The 19,144-nt window shown below is 49.8% G+C and overlaps 1 protein-coding gene across 4 annotated transcripts in view; it reads left to right on the top strand.

Moving 5' to 3' along the window:
• MIDEAS (mitotic deacetylase associated SANT domain protein) overlaps positions 1-19,144 on the top strand; it is a 68,437-nt gene that overhangs the window by 40,355 nt on the left and 8,938 nt on the right. For 3 of the 4 annotated variants that reach the window (XM_047864189.1, XM_047864191.1, XM_047864190.1), the window contains 8 exons: positions 3,019-4,739; positions 6,081-6,380; positions 12,795-13,140; positions 15,124-15,190; positions 15,654-15,796; positions 15,901-16,004; positions 16,532-16,607; positions 17,274-17,362. In XM_047864189.1, coding sequence (XP_047720145.1) covers positions 3,267-4,739; positions 6,081-6,380; positions 12,795-13,140; positions 15,124-15,190; positions 15,654-15,796; positions 15,901-16,004; positions 16,532-16,607; positions 17,274-17,362 — 2,598 coding nt within the window. In that variant the 5' untranslated portion in view covers positions 3,019-3,266. Of the gene's footprint in view, positions 1-40; positions 230-3,018; positions 4,740-6,080; positions 6,381-12,794; positions 13,141-15,123; positions 15,191-15,653; positions 15,797-15,900; positions 16,005-16,531; positions 16,608-17,273; positions 17,363-19,144 lie in introns of those variants that run through there. The other variant, XM_047864192.1, reaches the window with a different exon arrangement.

Below are 19,144 nucleotides of genomic sequence, written 5' to 3'. Positions count from 1 at the left end.
CTCAGGGAGTTGGCCCACAGGTCTGCAGCCTTCGGAACAGATGGCGTCCTTCCTCTTCCTCGCTGTGAGGAAGCACAGGCCGACTTCCACCCGAGGAACAGAGAAGTGGGGCTGGGGCACAAGAAATGAGAGGAAGTGGCTCAGTCTTGTCCAGCATTGCGGGCTGTGATGTACGCGTAGGGTATGAGAGCTGGAAGCCCCACCAGCAGCAGCTAGACCTGAGGCAGGGGTGAGCTTGCAGGGGCTGGAGAGGAGGTTAAAATAACAATGCTTCGTGCTTGGGCTTCATGCTGATTTACAGTGCTGTTGTGGGAACTGGACATATGCAGAGCACTTAGGACAGACCTGGCACAGGTGCATTTTATTATCATCATCATCATCATCATCATCATCATCATTCTACTACTACTATTATTACTATTATTACTACTACTTAGGGCCCTGCTGCCTTGGTGTGTCCTTTCCCCACCTTCCTCTAGGGGTCCCAGGCATCTTTCACTCTTCTCCTCATCACCCCAGATAATGACCTTTCTGCTCTGTGGGTCCCAGGCCTGGGTCTCTGTGCTTTTGGCACTCTTAGCCTTCCAGTAGGGGTGACGGAAAGGACTCTGCAGAAGCTTCTGGGGTGATTCAGCCTCCCCAGAATTTGCCCCCTTGGTTTCTTATAAGCAAGTTTCTAGCTTTAGAAACCTACTGTGGTGTCCTGAGTGATCGTCCTTCATTGCACAGGGTGCAGGGTGGGAGGAGGCAGACCAGCCTCACCAAACAGCTGCTGGTGAGCCAGCGTGGGGCCCAGGGCAGGAGCAGCCCTGCCCTGGAGCATTATTCACAGACTCCGCCTCCATCTCACCCAACCCAGTGTGCAGAGCTTCCCCTCCCCCAGGCTTTGAGTGGCCATCCCCCGCGCCTGGTGCCTGGTACCCTCCACAAGGTGCACACTCGCACGCACGTACACCCAGGCTCATCTGCCACGTGGGCCTTCCCTTCCTCCAGTCTCCGAGCCCATGCTGTGGCTCAAAGGCAAGAGGGCTGTGACTGGGGTAGGAGGGCAGTCTATGCCTGTAGGACCAGGGGATGCACAAGTGCATGTGAGCACCTGAGGGGTTCTCAGGTCCCCTGGAGGCACATGGACCTTCCAGCTCCCCCTCAGTGCCCTCCCCTCAGCACATTCTTCCTTCCTCTGCCTTGCTTCTGCAGACACACACTTCTAGTTTGTTCTTGCTGCTGGGCGAGGCAGAGCCTGACTCCCGTAGCTAGGACAGTCCCAGCCTGCAGCTTCACCATGGTGCCGGGGGTTATTATTTTCATTGAGGGGGGCCTGGCTTTTGGGTCTTTGCTCTGAATTGGGTTGGCCGTCAGGGAATGAGAGTTTAAAGGCAAAAAAAAAAAAAAAAAAGGAGTTTGTTCTAAAGCTGGTCCTCTGAGCTCCCACTGCTCCAAATTGTCCCCCTGCTACCAGGGCCAGGACCTCTTAGGTGCCCACCTAGTCTCTCTCCCTCCCCAGGCTCTCATAAGTGAAGACAAAGGGGGTGCTAGCGGGAAGAGTCTGTCTCTCTCTCTCTCTCTCTCTCTCACTTACTTCAGGGCCCAGAGCTGAGAAAGGAAATGGAGGAGGAAGTTCCTCCCCTTCTGGGTGCTGGTGAAAGTGAAAGGCAGGTGGTGGGGGGGCTGGAGTGAGTCACAGCCGCTCAGGAGGGGAAGGGCTGGGGAGCTGCGGAAGCCTGTGAACGGGTGATAGGAGGCCTCACACTGCAAGCCTGCTCTTATGGCCCGGCCCTTCTTGGCTGGGTTGATTTCCTGGGAACCCCTGGGACTGCTAACTAGGACCTGGAGCTTCTAGGGTCTGAGGTCTGAGGTTGGTCCGGACCTGCAGATTTATTCCCCAGGGCTTCCTGAGCTCCCCTCCCTTCCCTTCCTGGCCTGACTGGCTCGGGACCAGAATCTCGTGGGGAAGAAGTAGGCCATGTAGCTCCCACCCTCACCAACTTCCCAGGGAGGGGGAAAAAAAAAACCCTCTCTGAAGAAAGACAAAGTCTTTGAAAATACATGTAAGTTATAAAATACTGGTCTTCATTTTGCCTGTCCTGTAGCAGGATAAATAGAGCAACGTGTTTTGTTTTGTTTTTTAAATCAAGTTAGAAAATAACCACCGACACTCTGAGCACTCTAACTCACACTATGTCATAGGAAAATCCCTCCAGATCTAAATTCTAGCAATCTGCATCCCCTCAATATTGTAGTTACTCTAGTCCTTTGATCGGGAGCTCTTTGGCAGTGGAGGAGGAAGGTAGGTGGGGATTGCTGACCGGCTACCAGGCTGGATCCTGCCTCCAGCCAGCCAGGGCTGCAAAACAGGTTCTGTGCTGGTTTAGGGAAGGCTCTGGCAGCCACGGTCCCACCCTGCAGCTCCTCCCAGGGGTGGGGCTAGAACTGCACATACCCTTCTAGGGCCTCACCTACATGCCTCAGTGCAAAGGACGTGAGCCTAGCCCTGGGCCTTGGACTCTGCAAGGACTTGGTGGGCTCCCACCCTGGAGCCACATGGTTAGTTAGGAATGACCCCTGTTGTCTCTACTTCCTGTGCTTGAGATAAGCTCAGAGCATCAGAGGAGGCATTGGCTGCATAAAGCTCCTCCTGGGTCTGGTGGGGAGGCTACTGCATGGACAGATGTGCTCGACCAACTGGGCAAGGGGAGTCAACTGAGATGGGAGCTCAACGTGGCCTTTGTCACTCCTTTTCCCATCTTGGCTACAGGGGCTCTGACTGGATCTCAGCCCCACTTGTTCCCAGGGTGGTGCCTTTGTGCCGGGTACAGATTACACAACCAAGTGCTGCAGGGTGAGGTGGTGGGACACAGAGAGTCACAAAGCACTGCCTTCTGGTAGTTCCCCCAAGGTTCTGGCTCCTGCCTCACCTGTGCTGCTCTGTGAACTTGGGTCCATCTCTCATACCTGTGCTAACATCCGGGGCATCCTGGGAGGCTATGGCTGACACTGTCCCTATTCTTCTGTCTGCAGGCTCCAGGGTCCTGTGGAACATCATGAACTGGGAAGAGTAGAGGAGCCCAAGAGCCATCCTACAAAGAGCAAGGAAGAGCCAACAGTTCTTTCGCCCTGTGCCTGACCTCACCCCCCAGCACTTTCCCCTCCCCCTGTTCTGCCCCCACTGGCTCCTGGACTAGAGCTGGGCTTCCAGCAGAACATCCCCACAGGGGATGGGCAGCTGGTGAAGTAGGGCTCACTGCCGGGGCCCAGTTGGCCACACCATGAACCTCCAGGCCCAGCCCAAGGCTCAGAACAAACGGAAGCGTTGCCTCTTTGGGGACCAGGAGCCAGCTCCCAAGGAGCAGCCCCCACCCCTGCAGGCCCCACAGCAGCCCCCAGCCCCTCCACAGTCCACCAGAGTGAAGGAGGAGCCTTACTTTGGGCACGAGGGTCCGGCAGGGGCCGCCCCTGTCTCCCAGCCTGTGGAGCTACCCCCTCCGAACAGCCTGGCCCTGCTGAACTCTGTGGTGTATGGTTCCGAGCGGACCACGGCAGCCATGTTGTCCCAGCAGGTGGGCTCGGTCAAGTGGCCCAACTCTGTGATGGCTCCAGGGCGGGGCCCTGAGCGTGGAGGCGGTGGGGGTGTCAGTGACAGTGGCTGGCAGCAGCAGCCAGGCCAGCCTCCACCCCACTCGACATGGAACCGCCACAGCCTGCCCCTCTACAGCGGACCCAAGGGGAGCCCTCATCCTGGCATGGGGGTCTCTACCTACTACAACCACCCCGAGGCACTGAAGCGGGAGAAAGGAGGCGGACCGCAGCTGGACCGCTACGGAAATGCCGTGCGGCCGATGATGCCACAGAAGGTGCAGCTGGAGGTAGGGCGGCCCCAGACGCCCCTGAACTCTTTCCATGTGGCCAAGAAGCCCCCAAACCAGACACTGCCCCTGCAACCTTTCCAGCTGGCGTTCGGCCACCAGGTGAACCGGCAGGTCTTCCGGCAGGGCCCACCGCCCCCCAACCCCGTTGCGGCTTTTCCACCGCAGAAGCAGCCGCAGCAGCAGCAGCCGCAACAGCAGCAGCAGCAACAGGCCGCCCTTCCCCAGATGCAGCTCTTTGAGAACTTCTATCCCATGCAGCAGCCACCCTCTCAGCAGCCCCAGGACTTTGGCCTGCAGCCGGCCGGACCCCTGGGGCAATCCCACCTGGCTCACCACAGCATGGCGCCCTACCCCTTCCCCCCCAACCCTGATATGAACCCAGAACTGCGCAAGGCCCTCCTGCAGGAGTCAGCCCCACAGCCTGTGCTACCTCAGTCCCAGATCGCCTTCCCCCGCCGCTCCCGCCGCCTCTCGAAGGAGGGTGTCCTGCCTTCTGCCCCTCTGGATGTGGCTGGCACCCAGCCTGGACAGGAGCCCACCAGCAACCTATTCCTACATCACTGGCCCCCACAGCAGCCACCACCCGGCCCCTTGGGGCACCCCCATTCTGAAGCTCTGGGATTCCCGCTGGAGCTGAGGGAGTCGCAGTTGCTGTCTGATGGGGAGAGACTGGCACCCAACGGTCGGGAGCGGGAGGCTCCCACGATGGGCAACGAGGAGGGCATGCGGGCAGTGGGCACAGGGGACTGTGGGCAGGTGCTACGGGGTGGGGTGATCCAGAGCACTCGACGGAGGCGCCGGGCATCCCAGGAGGCCAATTTGCTGACCCTGGCCCAGAAGGCGGTGGAGCTGGCCTCACTGCAGAACGCAAAGGTGAGAGTGGCATGGGATGGAGGCCTGGCCTGGCAGAGGGCAGGGTGAGCTGTGTCTGCGGCCAGGGGCAAGCAAGTGACTCCAGGTCTACGGGGTGGTTTTCTTCTTCACTGAAGGAAATGAAAGAACCCATATGCTTCAGGAAGTTCTAAACTCCCTCCATGCAAAGAATCTCTACGTAGGTGCATTCATACCTGAAGGAAAGATGAAAGGTCTGCAGGCAGTAAGGTGCAAAACACTGTCATGGGTTGGCTTCTTCATTGGGCACATGAAGGATTGGGAGTCGAGGAAGGTGAAACCATTGCCAGATCCAGTATCCTAAAATGAGACAGTGGCAGTGGTTTCCACAGGTGATGATACTTGTCAAAATGCATCGAACTGATGACAAATAGGTGCATTTTGTTGTATGTGAATTTTACTGGCAATAAAGTTGATTTAAAAGAAAGGACAGTAACAACAGGGAAGAAGAATGAATAGAATTTGAGCACCTCTCTTGTACGTGGAGTTTCTTACACTTGATCAGAGAAGTAATTTATCATCAAACCCTACGACAGGGTGCTGAGGCCCATGGAGGATTTCCAAGGTTATAAAGCTAAGATAAAGGCCTGGCATCTGACTCCAAAGCCAGTGTTTTCCCCTCCTTCACTGGAGGTTTCAACCCCTCCCCCCCCAACCCCCAATGCCTACAGCAAGGCTGGCATGTCAGAAGCTACAGAACTTGACTTCAGGCAGTTTCCAATGGGGAAAAGATACAAAGACCATCATTACCTTGTAAAAAGTTCCTTGTTTACTTTCTTTTGCAGAGATAAGTTGGTGTTTTTTTTTTTTTTTTTTAAGTTTTTAAAATTTATTTTGAGAGAGAATGAGTGGGGTAGGGGCAGAGAGAGAGAGGGAGAGAGAATTCCAAGAAGGCTCCACACTGACACAGCACAGAGGCCGACATAAGGCTCGAACTCTTGAACTGTGAGACCATGACCTGAGCTGAAATCAAGAGTCAGATGCTTAACCGACTGAGCCACCCAGGCGCCCCTGCAGAAATAGGTTTTGAGTTTAGATACTATTGCATGTGCCACACACTGTGCAGGTCAAACGAAACACATCTGTAAGCCCCTTGTGGCCCAAGATGGTCATCTGAAGACCGCTGCACCAGGCCAGGATTGGAGGACCTGGCAGAGAGAGGTTATGGAGAGTATTTGGGAGTGTGATGAGAGAAAAGGTATTTAGGGAAAGACCTTTGGGAACCATTATGGGTTCCTGAATCAAATGCAACTAGGGGTCCTGGACTTATTAGGACTTACCTTCTAAGTCTTACCTTCATTCCCCCTCCCTCTCCTTCTCCAGGATGCCAATGGCTCTGAGGAGAAGCGGAAAAGTGTGCTGGCTTCAACCACCAAGTGTGGGGTGGAGTTTTCTGAGCCTTCCTTAGCTGCCAAGCGAGCACGAGAGGACAGCGGGATGGTACCCCTCATCATCCCAGTGTCTGTGCCTGTGCGGACTGTGGACCCAACTGAGGCAGCCCAAGCTGGAGGTGTTGATGAGGATGGAAAGGGTCCCGAACAGAACCCCGCTGAACACAAGCCGTCAGTCATTGTCACCCGCAGGCGGTCCACCCGTATTCCTGGGGCTGATGCTCCAGCTCAGGTATGAGGGGGTTCCCCATGCAAACACCTATAGTACCTGTGTGCTCCTGGGGGCCTAGTACCCTATGGGAAGAAAGAGGTCATGGTAGTATAGGAGGGATTCAAGCAACCTGCGAGATACTGTTTATATTTTCCAAGCCAAACTTATGGATAAATGCACTTAGGGGAGACAATGAGACAGTTTTATACTGGAAATTGAGACTGCTTATGAAAATCTAGGATGTGTGAATCTCTTTCATTTTAGGTCAGCAAATTTTCACCTCTAATATGGGTCATATTTTGTGCTAGGCATTGGGATATAGAGATGTTTACTTGTCCTGTCAATACAAATATATATATGTTGAAATCTAAGGTTGGGGTTTTATCTGTTTTAGTTTTTTGTCAGTATTTGTTTTACACATTTTGATGCAATGCATACTCATTTAGAAGTGGATTAGACACTTCATCATTGTGAAATGTTTCTTTTTATCTTTACTAGTCTTTTTGCATCTTTTTTTTTATTAAGAAGAATTTTTTTTAACGTTTATTCATGTTTTGAGAGACAGAGACAGAGCGTGAGCAGGGGAGGGGCAGAGAGAGAGGGAGACACAGAATCTGAAGCAGGCTCCAGGCTCTGAGCTGTCAGCACAGAGCCCGACACAGGGCTTGAACTCACTAACTGCAAGATCATGACCTGAGCCGAAGTTGGACACCTAACCGACTGAGCCACCCAGGCGCCCTGTTGCCTCTTTTTTTTTTTAGTGTTTATTTATTTTGGAGAGAGAGAGAGAGGGCATGTGCATGAGTGGAGGAGGGGCAGAGAGAGAGAGGGAGACAGAGGATCCATAGGAGGCTCTGTGCTGACAGCAGAGAGCCCAATGTGGGGTTTGAACTCACAAACTGTGAGATCATGACCTGAGCCGAAGTCGGACGCTTAACCGACTGAGCCACCCAGGTGCCCCTCTTTTTGCCTCTTAAAATCTACTTTGTGAAATATTTTATTTTATTTCATTCCATTTCAAGAGAGAAAGAGAGAGCATGAGTTGGGGGAAGGGGTGGGGGGGCAGAGAGAGAGGGACAGAGAATCTCAAGCAGCCTCCGAGTTCAAAACATGGAGCTCGAGGGGCGCCTGGGTGGCTCAGTCGGTTAAGCGTCCGACTTCGGCTCAGGTCATGATCTCACGGTCCGTGGGTTCAAGCCCCGCATCGGGCTCTGTGCTGACGGCTCAGAGCCTGGAGCCTGTTTCAGATTCTGTGTCTCCCTCTCTCTGACCCTCCCCCGTTCATGCTCTGTCTCTCTCTGTCTCAAAAATAATAAACGTTAAAAAAAAAAACAAAAAAAAAAAACCATGGAGCTCGATCCCACCAACCATGAGATCATGACCTGAGCCCAAACCAAGAGCTGGATGCTTAACTGACTGAGCCACCCAGCTGCTCCTACTTTGTGAAATATTTAGATTTCTTTTGGTTAGTGTTGTGGGGAGGAAGATGCGATGTGTATCTTTTCCATCTTTTTACTTTCAGCCCTTAAGGTGTATCTTTCAAGTGGCATATAATTGGTGTTTGTCATTACCTGTTCTAACAACTTTTGTCTTTTAGAGCATTGATACAGTTTACATTTAATGCAATTACTGATATACTTGGGTTTAAATCTGCCCTCTACTTTTTGCTATTTATTCCATATTGCCTCTTCTGTTCTTCGCTACCTCTCCCTTCTCCCACTTTGGATTGATTGGGTTTGTCATTCCATTTCCCCCCTTTACTGATATATTATTTATATACTTGTTTATTCCTTATTCTTATTTATTTACTTAATTATTACTCCTTAAGTAATTACCCAAGCAGCCTTTCTTACCTGGATTAATTGGAGGGAACTAAGCCCCACAATAAGGAATTTGAGTGACTAGTTTTGCAATTCACTGGAGGATGGCACATAGCTCGTACCCTTTCTAGATGCACAGGCAAGAAGCTAAGTCATTACATACCGTGAAAACTTACATTAGGCCTTAATTCTCTGGTTGAGAAGAGCTACTAGAGAGTAAAATATGCATTCTTGGCTTATTGAAATCTAATGTAAATTCATATTTTACCTCTTCTAGAACAATGCAAAGTTCTTACAACACTTTAACTCTGTTTTCCACTAATCTCTCACTTATAGAATTATTAACATGTATTTTCATTCTCTAAATATTTTAACATCACCAGGATGGTATAACATCATTGTTTTTGTTAAGTTTAAAATTTTAATTCCAATATAGTTAACATACAGTGTTATATTAGTTTTAGGTATACAGTCTAGTGATTCAACAATTCTATACATTACTCAGTGATAACATTATTGTTTTGTTCAGTTGTTGTCCATTTTAGCCTGAAAGACTTACTGTATGTATTTGTTGTTTTTCATTTCTTCTCATATCTCCAAGCTTCTATCTCAGATCATTTATGTGCTGCTTGAAGAATATTCCTTAGTATTTCCTTTTGTGCAAGTCTGTTAATGATGAAATTTATTAGTCTTTGGTTGTCTGAACATGTTTTTATTTTTTCATTTTTGAAGCTGGGTAGAGAATTCTGTTGTTGGTAGTTATTTTTCTCTTAGCACTAAAAGGATATGTCATTCTATAGTCTTCAGACTTCCATTGTAGTTACGGTGATGGGAAATCACCATTAGCCATACTGTTGCTTCTTTGAATTTAAGCTTTTTTTTTTTTTTTTACGTTTTTAAACGTTTATTTATTTTGGAGAGACAGAGTGCAAGTGGGGGAGGGGCAGAGGCAGAGGGAGACACAGAATCCAAAGCAGGCTCCAGGCTCTGAGCTGTGAGCACAGAGCCTGATGTGGGGCTTGAACTCACCAACCGTGAGATCATGACCTGAGCCAAAGTCGGATGCTTAACGAACTGAGCCACCCAGGTGCTCCAAGCTTTTTTTTTTTTTTTTTTTTATCTTGTTGCTTTTAAACTTTTTTTTTTTTTTTTGGTCATTGGTTTTCACCAGTTTTTGCTGTTATACCTATTGGTTTTCTTTGTATTTATACTGTTTAGAATTTGTAGTCTTCCTTAAATATTTCTTCTGTCCTATTTCCTCTCTTCTCTCCTTCTGGGACTCTAGTTACACATTTGTAAGAGTTCTTTACCATATCCCCTATTTTGTCTGTTATGCACTTATCTGTGTTTTCCATTTTTCTCTTAGTCTGGACTATCTTTTAGTTTACCTATTCTCTCTTTAGCTGTATCTAATATGTTGTTAAGCCAACTCACTGAGTTCTTATTTCTAGTTATTTTTTTTCAGTTACTGAATTTCTATTTGGTTCATTTTTAGAGTTTCTAATTCTTTGATGAAAACTTCAACCTTTTATTTTATTGCATAACCTAAGCATAGTTTTCTTAAAGTTTATGTCTGATAACTCCATTAATGGGATCCCATGGGTCTCTTTCTGTTACATTACTTCTTGTTTTTAAATCACATTTTGTTCTGTTGTATATCTGGCTAGTTTTAATTGCATGTCAGACATATATGAAAAATTGTTGAAGTAATTAAAGACTCTCGATGTTTTTCTTGTCTTCCAGAGAGGACTTATCTTGCATCTGACAGATAGCAAAGGGCATTAGCAATCCTGAATTATTTTAATTTAATCAGAGATTGAAATGAGATGATTTTAAGTTGGGCATTATTCCACATGTGGACTAATCCATTTCTGATTCACCTTTATTCTGAGGATATAGCCCTTTGGAGTCCCAATCCAAAGCCTGGGGGATTATCAGGCTCTCCTTCCCTGGCAAGCCCTAAACTCCATTTAGTTGCTCAGCTTCCCACTTACCTCTTCCAGTAATGCACCCACCTCTAGGGAAAGCACAACTCCAGATGCTGGGCTCACTTTTTCACTTTCTTTCATTTCCTGTATCTTGGCTCTTCAGGTCTTTGACAACTTATTTGCTCTCTGATACCTTCAAAAATGTGGTTTTTATATTGAGCCTGAATTTTCTAGTTATTCTCAGCCGGAGAGTTAGCCTGTGATTCTGTCCTCTGTAACAAAAAGGGGAGCTTTAAGATCATCATGAGCAGCACAGTCTCTACTCTCTGGGGTCTTATTCTCTGGTTGTGATAGAGGTTGGAGGCTAGAGGCCTCAGTTTATCCTGAGGATGGCAGGAAGGAGCCTGAACAACTACACAGCTCAACATACCCATTTCATAGTTGAGGAAATAGGTCCAGAAAAGGCCAGAGACTTACCTATGTTTATACAGCCAAGTAATGACAGAGGTAGCCCTGGAATTTGGATCTCCTGCAACTCCCGCCTGTGAGCACTTACACTACACCAGGCTTAGGAAGATGTTTATTTTTTTGGTTACTTTTTTTATTTAGTTATTTGTTTTTCCTTGTACTATAGATATTTCAATCTTGCACAAAAGTATAGGGAATGGTAAATTGAACCTAAATATTTAGCCATCACCCAGCTTTCATGGTTTTCAAAATATAGCCAAATCATTTTTTATTTGTATCTCTAATTTTCCTTCCCACTGGTTTTTGTTTTTTTTTTTTTTTGAAGCAAATCCCAAACATAATATCATTAAGTTCATAAATATTTAGGTTTATATCTGAAGTACATTATATATAAGATTCCTTCCTTTTTTCCTTCCTTCCTTTAACATAGCCTCAATATTATCATACCTAAAAAAAAAATGAATACAAAAAATATTGTCAAATATTCAAAATAGTTTAATTCCATTTCCCTTATTACAAAATTACAAATCATTACGGCTAACTGAGTTCATATTGGATTTCTTGTCTAACAAGTTTGGGGCCTTTGGTTCCACTGCATTTTTTTCTGTGCAATCATCTTGTTCCCCTAAGGGAGAAAGAATGAAAAATTTCATTTCTTCCTAGTCTATAGAAAAGGAAAGAGGGCACAAATGGGTAAAGGACATGGCCAAGACCTCATGGACAATCAGTGCCCTCTGCTGAAAGGTGTTGTGGGAGCTGGACACGGGGAGAGGGGGAAAGCCTACTCTTCCCAGGTCTACTTAGTCAGTGTGGCCAACCTCACCTATGGGCCAGCTCTGTACTCAGGGAGATGATCTGGATATTGCTCACCCTCATAGGGTGACACAGAATCCAAAGCAGGCTCCAGGCTCTGAGCTGTGAGCACAGAGCCTGATGTGGGGCTTGAACTCACCAACCGTGAGATCATGACCTGAGCCAAAGTCGGATGCTTAACGAACTGAGCCACCCAGGTGCTCCAAGCTTTTTTTTTTTTATCTTGTTGCTTTTAAACTTTTTTTTTTTTTTTGGTCATTGGTTTTCACCAGTTTTTGCTGTTATACCTCTCTTCCCTTACAGCTCTACCCTCTATTCTACGTGGAGACCCATGAGGCATATCGAGCAGGGAGAAGTGTAAGCTAGGAGGGCTAACCTTTGACAGCATAAGTAGGCTGGTGTGTTATCGTAGGACTAATTTTATGAGAAAAAGTGTTGCAAGGACAGGACTGTCTTCTTCCTTTTGTGGTCCCATGCCCAGCTCAGGTCTTGACACATAGTAGGGACCTCCATCTAATATACAGCTTGATAGCAGCCAGTATTTAAAATTTTTTTTTCAACGTTTTTTTATTTATTTTTGGGACAGAGCGAGACAGAGCATGAACGGGGAGGGGCAGAGAGAGAGGGAGACACAGAATCGGAAACAGGCTCCAGGCTCTGAGCCATCAGCCCAGAGCCTGACGCGGGGCTCGAACTCACGGACCGCGAGATCGTGACCTGGCTGAAGTCGGACGCTTAACTGACTGCGCCACCCAGGCGCCCCGATAGCAGCCAGTATTTATTGAGTAATTACTACATGTCAGTTACTGTTCTCAGTGATTTCCACATATTAATTCATTTAGTCCTCATAGCTAATCCATTTGGTAGGTACTTACTATTCCCATGTTAAAAATGATGATGCACAGAGAAGTTAAGACATTTTAAGTGATAAGTAAAGGGGGTAGAGTCCATTCTAAGCAATCTAGCTGCAGAGCCTGGGCCCTTAACGACTACAGTTCTCTGTCCAATAGCATACTTCACTTTAGGTATTGGGAACTATGGCCTGTGGGCCATATCCAGATGTAAGAATAGATTTTACCTTGTATCTTTTTTTTTTTTTTTTAACATTTTAAAAGGATTCTTTAAAAAGAGTGGGGAAGAGGAGAAGAAGAATATGTAACAGAGACTGGGTGCAGCCCACAAAACCTACATTTATTATCTGTCCCTTTACAGAAACAGTTTGCTGACCCCTGCCCTAGTGGAGACAGTAAGAAGGGTTTTTGGACCTGTTCCCTGTCTCAGGCTTGCGTTGGTGGGTGTGGTGGGCAGGCTAAGTTCGAAAGGTGAGACTGACCAGCAGTGGTCAAGACTTCAGTTTTCCCAGCACATAAGAGTCTGAGCTATCTTGGTTCTGTTTCCTTCTCCAGGCTGATGACATGAATGTCAAGTTGGAAGGGGAACCTTCAGTGCGGAAACCAAAGCAGCGGCCACGGCCTGAGCCCCTGATCATCCCTACCAAGGCGGGCACTTTCATTGCCCCTCCCGTCTACTCCAACATCACCCCATACCAGAGCCACCTGCGCTCTCCTGTCCGCCTAGCTGACCACCCCTCTGAGCGGAGTTTTGAGCTACCCCCCTACACCCCTCCCCCAATCCTCAGTCCTGTGCGGGAAGGCTCCGGCCTCTATTTCAATGCCATCATGTCAACCAGCAGCATCCCAGCCCCTCCTCCCATCACGCCAAAGAGTGCCCATCGCACCCTGCTCCGGTCTAGTGAGTGACCCACCCTCAGGGGCCATGGGGGCAGGGAATGTGGGGAGGGAGGGCAATGGGCAGGAACGAGACTCTGACGATAAGGCTGCTGGGGATTGGCTGGAACACTGGGAAAAGGGGCTCCACTGTCTCTTCTCTGAGAGAGAAAAGGTGGTTGTCTTGGTTCAAGAACAGGCAGGGATGGGGTAGGCGGTATCAGCCCAATTGCTTGGGTTCAAATCCCAATTCTACAATTTACTGTTATGTTCCCTGTGCAAGTCATTGAAACTCTCTGGGCTTCAGTTTCTTTAGTATTTAATTGAGGATATTAGTAGTACTTGGTTGTTGGTGAAATTGCCAATTTAATCTATTTCTGGATCCACAAATAGCAGTTTCCTATGTTCAACCTGATAGCCAACTCACGGGGTTGTGGTGAGGTTCAGAGGCAGCAACAAACGTAAAGCACTTAAAACACCATGCCTGACGAATCACGTTTGCTCTTAATATTATGTGGTAGATCCTGCCTCCTGGGGCTCTTAAATAGTTGTTTTGGCCAAGAGCAGACATTTTGGCTGGCCCGGGTGGTGAACTGTTGAAAAATGTGGGCCACTCCACAAAAAGATCCATTTCCTTTGAAAAATGGGATAATCTTATCTCGTAGTGTGGTGGAGGATTAAGTGGGAGTAAACACCTCCAGAGGTAGTAGAACAAGGGTGAAGCCTCCCATCACTAGATTACCCTTTGACCCTGACCTCCCATGCCCTAGCTCTCTGGTGCCCCCTGGTGTCTGTGGGTGAGAAATGGCTCACTCTGGGCTGGCTGGCTGGCCTTCCATTCCACCCTCCCACGTACCTTCCAAGCTTCTCTCCGTGCCTGGGTTGCGCAGGAAGAAATCACTGTAGAGACCAGACTGGCAACAAAGAGAGGCCTGTCCATCCATGAGCATTTATCGAGTACCTGGGTGTAAAGCATTGAACTGGGTCCTGTGAAGGCTCCAGTAGTGTATGGGACAGCACCGGTCTGTCAGTTCTAAAGAGAGTACAGGGTCATTAGGGAGTTGACATGGAAACCTGGGAGACAGAAAAGCAGAGGTTCTGGGCACAGTGGGATCAACAGCCAGTGAGTGAGGGAGACCCTAACCTCCAAAGCCTGCAGAGCCTACTAGCCTGGGGTGGTGAGAAAGCCTCCAGGAGAGGGTGGGGCTAGAGCTAAGAGCTTGAACTAGGAAGGAGGTGGGGAGGGCATACTCGGCACCGGAATGAGTGGTGGAAAGGCCTGGAGGTAGGACCGTGCAGGAAGAGCGAGGAGCCATGAGTAAGCAGTCCGCTAGGTTCCAGGGTCCGGGCAAGGGGGTGGTGGGAGGCATAGATGAAAGGGGAGCTGCATGAGTGAGCCGAGCTGAGGAGTTGCAAGTTGCAAAGGGGGGGGAGGTCAGCAAAGGTTTTTGGAGCAAGGGAGTGCCTCCATGTGGGGCACTAAGATTAGTTCAGGAGAAACTGAGGCAGAGAATCCAGCATGGAAGTGAGGAGATATAAACAGGGTTCTCCTTCACTGCCTTGCTAGTGTGCCAAACGTTTCAGCTTCTTTACTAGAGCAAGCATAGTTTAATGTTGGAGCTAATTCTGTAGTATGGGAGCTCCTGGGGCAGGGACCCAGCTTTGGGTGGTGGTAGTAGTAGTAGTAGTAGCTAATATTTATTGAGGGCGAGGCTTTGTGCATGATTTCATTCAGTCCTCGCATTAACCCTAGGAGGTAGGTAGTAATAGCCCCTTGCAGCAGGTGTGAAAACAGAAGCACCCACGTGCTTGGCAAAGTCACAGTTAGTCGTCACAGTTGCAGGCTGAGGAGCCAGGATTCACCGTGCCTGATTTCCAAGTACGAGTCTCTGTGAGTCACTGCCATGGCTCTTGTGCAAACAGAGCAGCCATGTAGGGTGGGGTGGGGGAGGGGCGGCTTGCTGAAGGCAGGAGGGTGCCGTTCACCGATGTGCCTTTTGTCCCATAGATAGCGCTGAAGTCACCCCACCTGTCCTCTCTGTGATGGGGGAGGCCACCCCAGTGAGCATCGAGCCGTAAGTGCAGCCCTTCCTCTGGCCTATGGTACGAGGGTGGCCGATGGGGTCCAGTGCACGCAGGCCCTGTGAGGAAGAGGAGGGTTGTGTGGGGCCCACAGAGGGCTGAACAGCCTCTGAGATTCTGCAACTGGCTCTGGGCTTTACTGTCCCCACCCTAAAGGAAAGGACCAGCTCGGTTTGAATTTGCCTCTGAGTATCGGCAGGGCAGTCCAAGAGACTCTTTCCCTATCTGTAAACTTGAAGCTTCTCCCCTTTCCAACCTCTGGGCCTTGTCTTTCTGGCACTACCAGGTCCCGTTTGCCAGGCTGTTCTCACGGAAGCCAAATTCCTTACACTCAGTTGAGGTCTTGCTGTGCTCAGCGTCTGCGGACTACCCCCTGCATCTTCTCCCATCCCAGAGAGAAAGATTCCCTGTGCCCACGAGGTGAGGCCTCACTCCCTGCCCTTTCCACCCCTGCAGACGGATCAACGTGGGCTCCCGGTTCCAAGCGGAAATCCCCTCCATAAGGGATCGTGCTCTGGCAGCTGCGGACCCCCACAAGGCCGACTTGGTGTGGCAGCCGTGGGAGGACCTAGAGAGCAGCCGGGAGAAGCAGAGGCAAGGTGAGAGGGGGCCTGCACCAGCAAGTGAAGGTGGGCTGTTGGACAGGTGAGTGGGTTAGGCCCTGAACGAGATTTCTTCTCCTCCCCTCCCACGCTTGCTCCAGTGGAAGACCTGTTGACAGCCGCCTGCTCCAGTATTTTCCCTGGAGCTGGCACCAACCAGGAGCTGGCCCTGCACTGTCTGCATGAGTCCAGGGGAGACATCCTGGTGAGACGATGGCCCTGGTGGGGGAGGGACCCTGAGGGAGGCTGGCATGGATCCATGTCTGCTGCCCAGGAGCCAGGGCTGCTGGCCTACTGATTGGAGGCAGGCAGGAGGGTCTGACCAGGTTGGGGGTTGTAGGGGCTCCACCGAAGGTAGTCGTAGTTCCAAACTCCAGACTTTGCTGCACAGGGTCCTCTTGTCTACCCTAGTCCCTGATTCTGGGTCAGTGGGTCCCCGCCCTCAGAAAGGCTGTCACTGAGGCCTTTCTCCACCTCTGGCTGTCTGTCCTGGGGGCCACATGTTCTCTCTTAAGAGGCCCTTGGCCTGGTTCCTGAGCAGCTCCACCCTCTGTGATCTCGCCATCCTGCCAAACCTCTTGCCCCTCAGCGGTTACGCAGGGTAAAAATAAATGCCCTCCTTACTACTCAGAGGGTTGAAGAGGCCTTCTGAATTGTGCCTGGCACCTAGGAGGCTCAGCCTACCACTGAGACCCCTGCAGGGCACTGACCTTTTCCTCACTTCCCCTTCAGGAAACGCTGAATAAGCTGCTACTGAAGAAGCCCCTGCGGCCCCATAACCACCCACTGGCAACTTATCACTACACAGGTGAGCCTGGGACCTGGAGCCTCAAGGTCTCCAGCATCAGCGGGGCCCAGCTTGGTGCTGAGTCACAGCCCTGGATGGGGGTGAGGAGGTCGGGGGCAGATAAGCCAAGAGCCGGAGTGAAAGAACTGACACCAAAGATGGGGTAGTTCTCAAGGGGCTTCCTGTGCCCTGAAGGGGCAGAGAGAAAGGCGTGGGCAGGTGGGAGCCCATGCAGGCAAGAAAGTCCATGGCAAGGTGCAAGGGACAGGAATCTGGGGAGTGCCATCCCAATTGGCATCCGGTGCTTGGAACTTAGACAACCCCTGGAGTGCCGTGGCCCATCCTGGGCACTGTGCTTTTAAAGGGACAGTGACCAAATGGCATAATCACAGCAGCCACCGATCCCTGTTGAGTGGTACCTCTTGTGTGTGCCAGGCAGAGCAGCAAGGGTTCCACGTGCATTATCTCCTTGAGTCTGCACCACAACTGGTGAGGTGGCTTGTGTGACCAGGTCCCAGTTCCCAAGTGAGGTGATTGAGGCTCAGAGGCTAGTAAGTGGCGGAAGCAGAAATATGGATCCAACTCTGAATGGCTGCAGAGACCGTGGACGGATGACTTCACACTTTTCTGCTGGTCACTCACAGTGCCATCCACCTCACTAACCCTGGCTCCCGCTTTGCCTTACAGGTTCTGACCAGTGGAAGATGGCTGAGAGGAAGCTGTTCAACAAGGGCATTGCCATCTATAAGAAGGATTTCTTCCTGGTGCAGCAGCTGGTGAGCTGGGGCTCTGTTTCAGGCGCAAGAGGCAGCCAGGGGCCGGCTGTGTGATTTGGGGCTCCCTCTGCCGGTGGTGGCCCTGAAGTCTCTCTGAAAAAGCAGTCAGGTTAATGCCACTAAGTATTGTCGGAGAGAATTTTCTAAACAAAACAAGGGGAGAAGATTGGGCCTTTCCTCCCCTTGGTTCCGAGCCTTCTTCCCTCATGTTAAGGTAGTATGGCCATGCTGGGGGTGGGGGTGGGGAGTGGGGGGGTGGTCTCAGAAGGAGGCCTGAGTGGGCAGACCCAGTGGTGTCAGACTTCAGAGAGTGACTTGCCTGAGGCAGAACAGGAAGAGAAGGAAGGCTGCAGACTGAGGTGAGCCATTTCCCAGGGGGCTGGAGTACTTCAAAAGCCACAATCAGTATGAAGAGGAGAGGTCACCCTAAGATGAGGGGAACTGAGAGCCAACAAGTGACTGTATAACAGACCGGGCTGGGGGGGGGGGGGGGTGCCCACTGCCTTCTTCCTGTCAGACCCAGGGCTTCCTTCCAGTAACTCAGCTGACCGAGCAGAGGAGGCCAAGTTGACTTTTCCTAGATTGAATTTATCTTGCCTCTCCCCATGTTCTTCTGGGAGAAGATTGTTTTGCTAATCCAAGGACCTGCATCTTTCCAGCAGCCCTGTCTCATAAAATCTCAGCTGTACAGACCACCGAGGGAATGGGGTTTCCAAGAATGTGCTCTTTCCTCCTGGAATTGTAGATTGTGTCAGGACAGCTCTGGGGACTGGGCAAAGTGCGGATGAATTCTTCTACAAGGGCCCTGTTGTGAGGACAGTCATTTGCTGGGTTTCAGTAACATTCCATTCCCTGATTGGGCAATATTTCTGCGAAGTACCCGCCTGTGAAATTCACTGTGGTGCCCCTAATGCCTTAATGAAAAGAGCAGACTGTTAGTCACACAGATGATCAGAGAGAATTGACAACACAAGTGTAAACAGGATCTAATTAGTAAATCTGTGACTTGGCCATTCCTGTGAGATACAGCGTATCTGTTTTCTCCTCAGGCGCAGAGAACTCACTGACCCCTTGGGCTCTGTAGACAGACTTCCCAGCTCCCACTGCAGCCCAGCAGTTGGCAGAGCAGTCTGGGAGCCTGGGGGAGAAAGGGCAGAGTCAGAGCAAAGAGCCTCTGTGTGTGGGAAATCTGTCCGGAAACTAAACCCAGTAGCCAGATGGATTTGTGAAACAGGAGCGCTAGGATTTCAGATCTTGGGAGGCCCTTGGAAGTCATCTTACTCGTGAAGAGACTTGCCTGAGGTCACACAGTCATTTAGTGGCAGAGTTAGGAGTGAGACTTAGGCCTTCTGCTTCCTTTTCAGGTTTTTCCAGAGCTTTCTTGTTAGTCTCCCTTGAGTGCCTCTCTGATTTAGGACAGTTTAACATTCTTCTATCCTCACTTGTCAGCTGCTGTTCCCTGGGAGGAATGACAGTGTTGCCCAGATTGATGAAGGGAGTCTGTGTTGCCGGGTCTGGGCTGGCTCTGAATGGGGATGGTGTCCAGACTTTTTCACCCTTAACTGTTTACTTTGAAAAATTTGAAACTTACAGAAAAATTGAAAGCGTAGTACAGTAAACACCCACGCATTCCTCATTTAGATTTACCAATTGTTAACATTGGTCACACTTGCTTTCCCTCTTTCTCTGTCTATACTTAAATTTATATACACACTTATTTCATTTCTCTGTGTTTTAACTAGTCATTAAAAGTAAGTTACAAGCGGTCCCTGGGTGGCTCAG

This window comes from Prionailurus viverrinus, chromosome B3 (assembly GCF_022837055.1).
Source record: "Prionailurus viverrinus isolate Anna chromosome B3, UM_Priviv_1.0, whole genome shotgun sequence".
In the NCBI taxonomy this organism is placed as follows: domain Eukaryota; kingdom Metazoa; phylum Chordata; class Mammalia; order Carnivora; family Felidae; genus Prionailurus; species Prionailurus viverrinus.
This window is presented reverse-complemented; position numbering and strand designations above follow the sequence as displayed.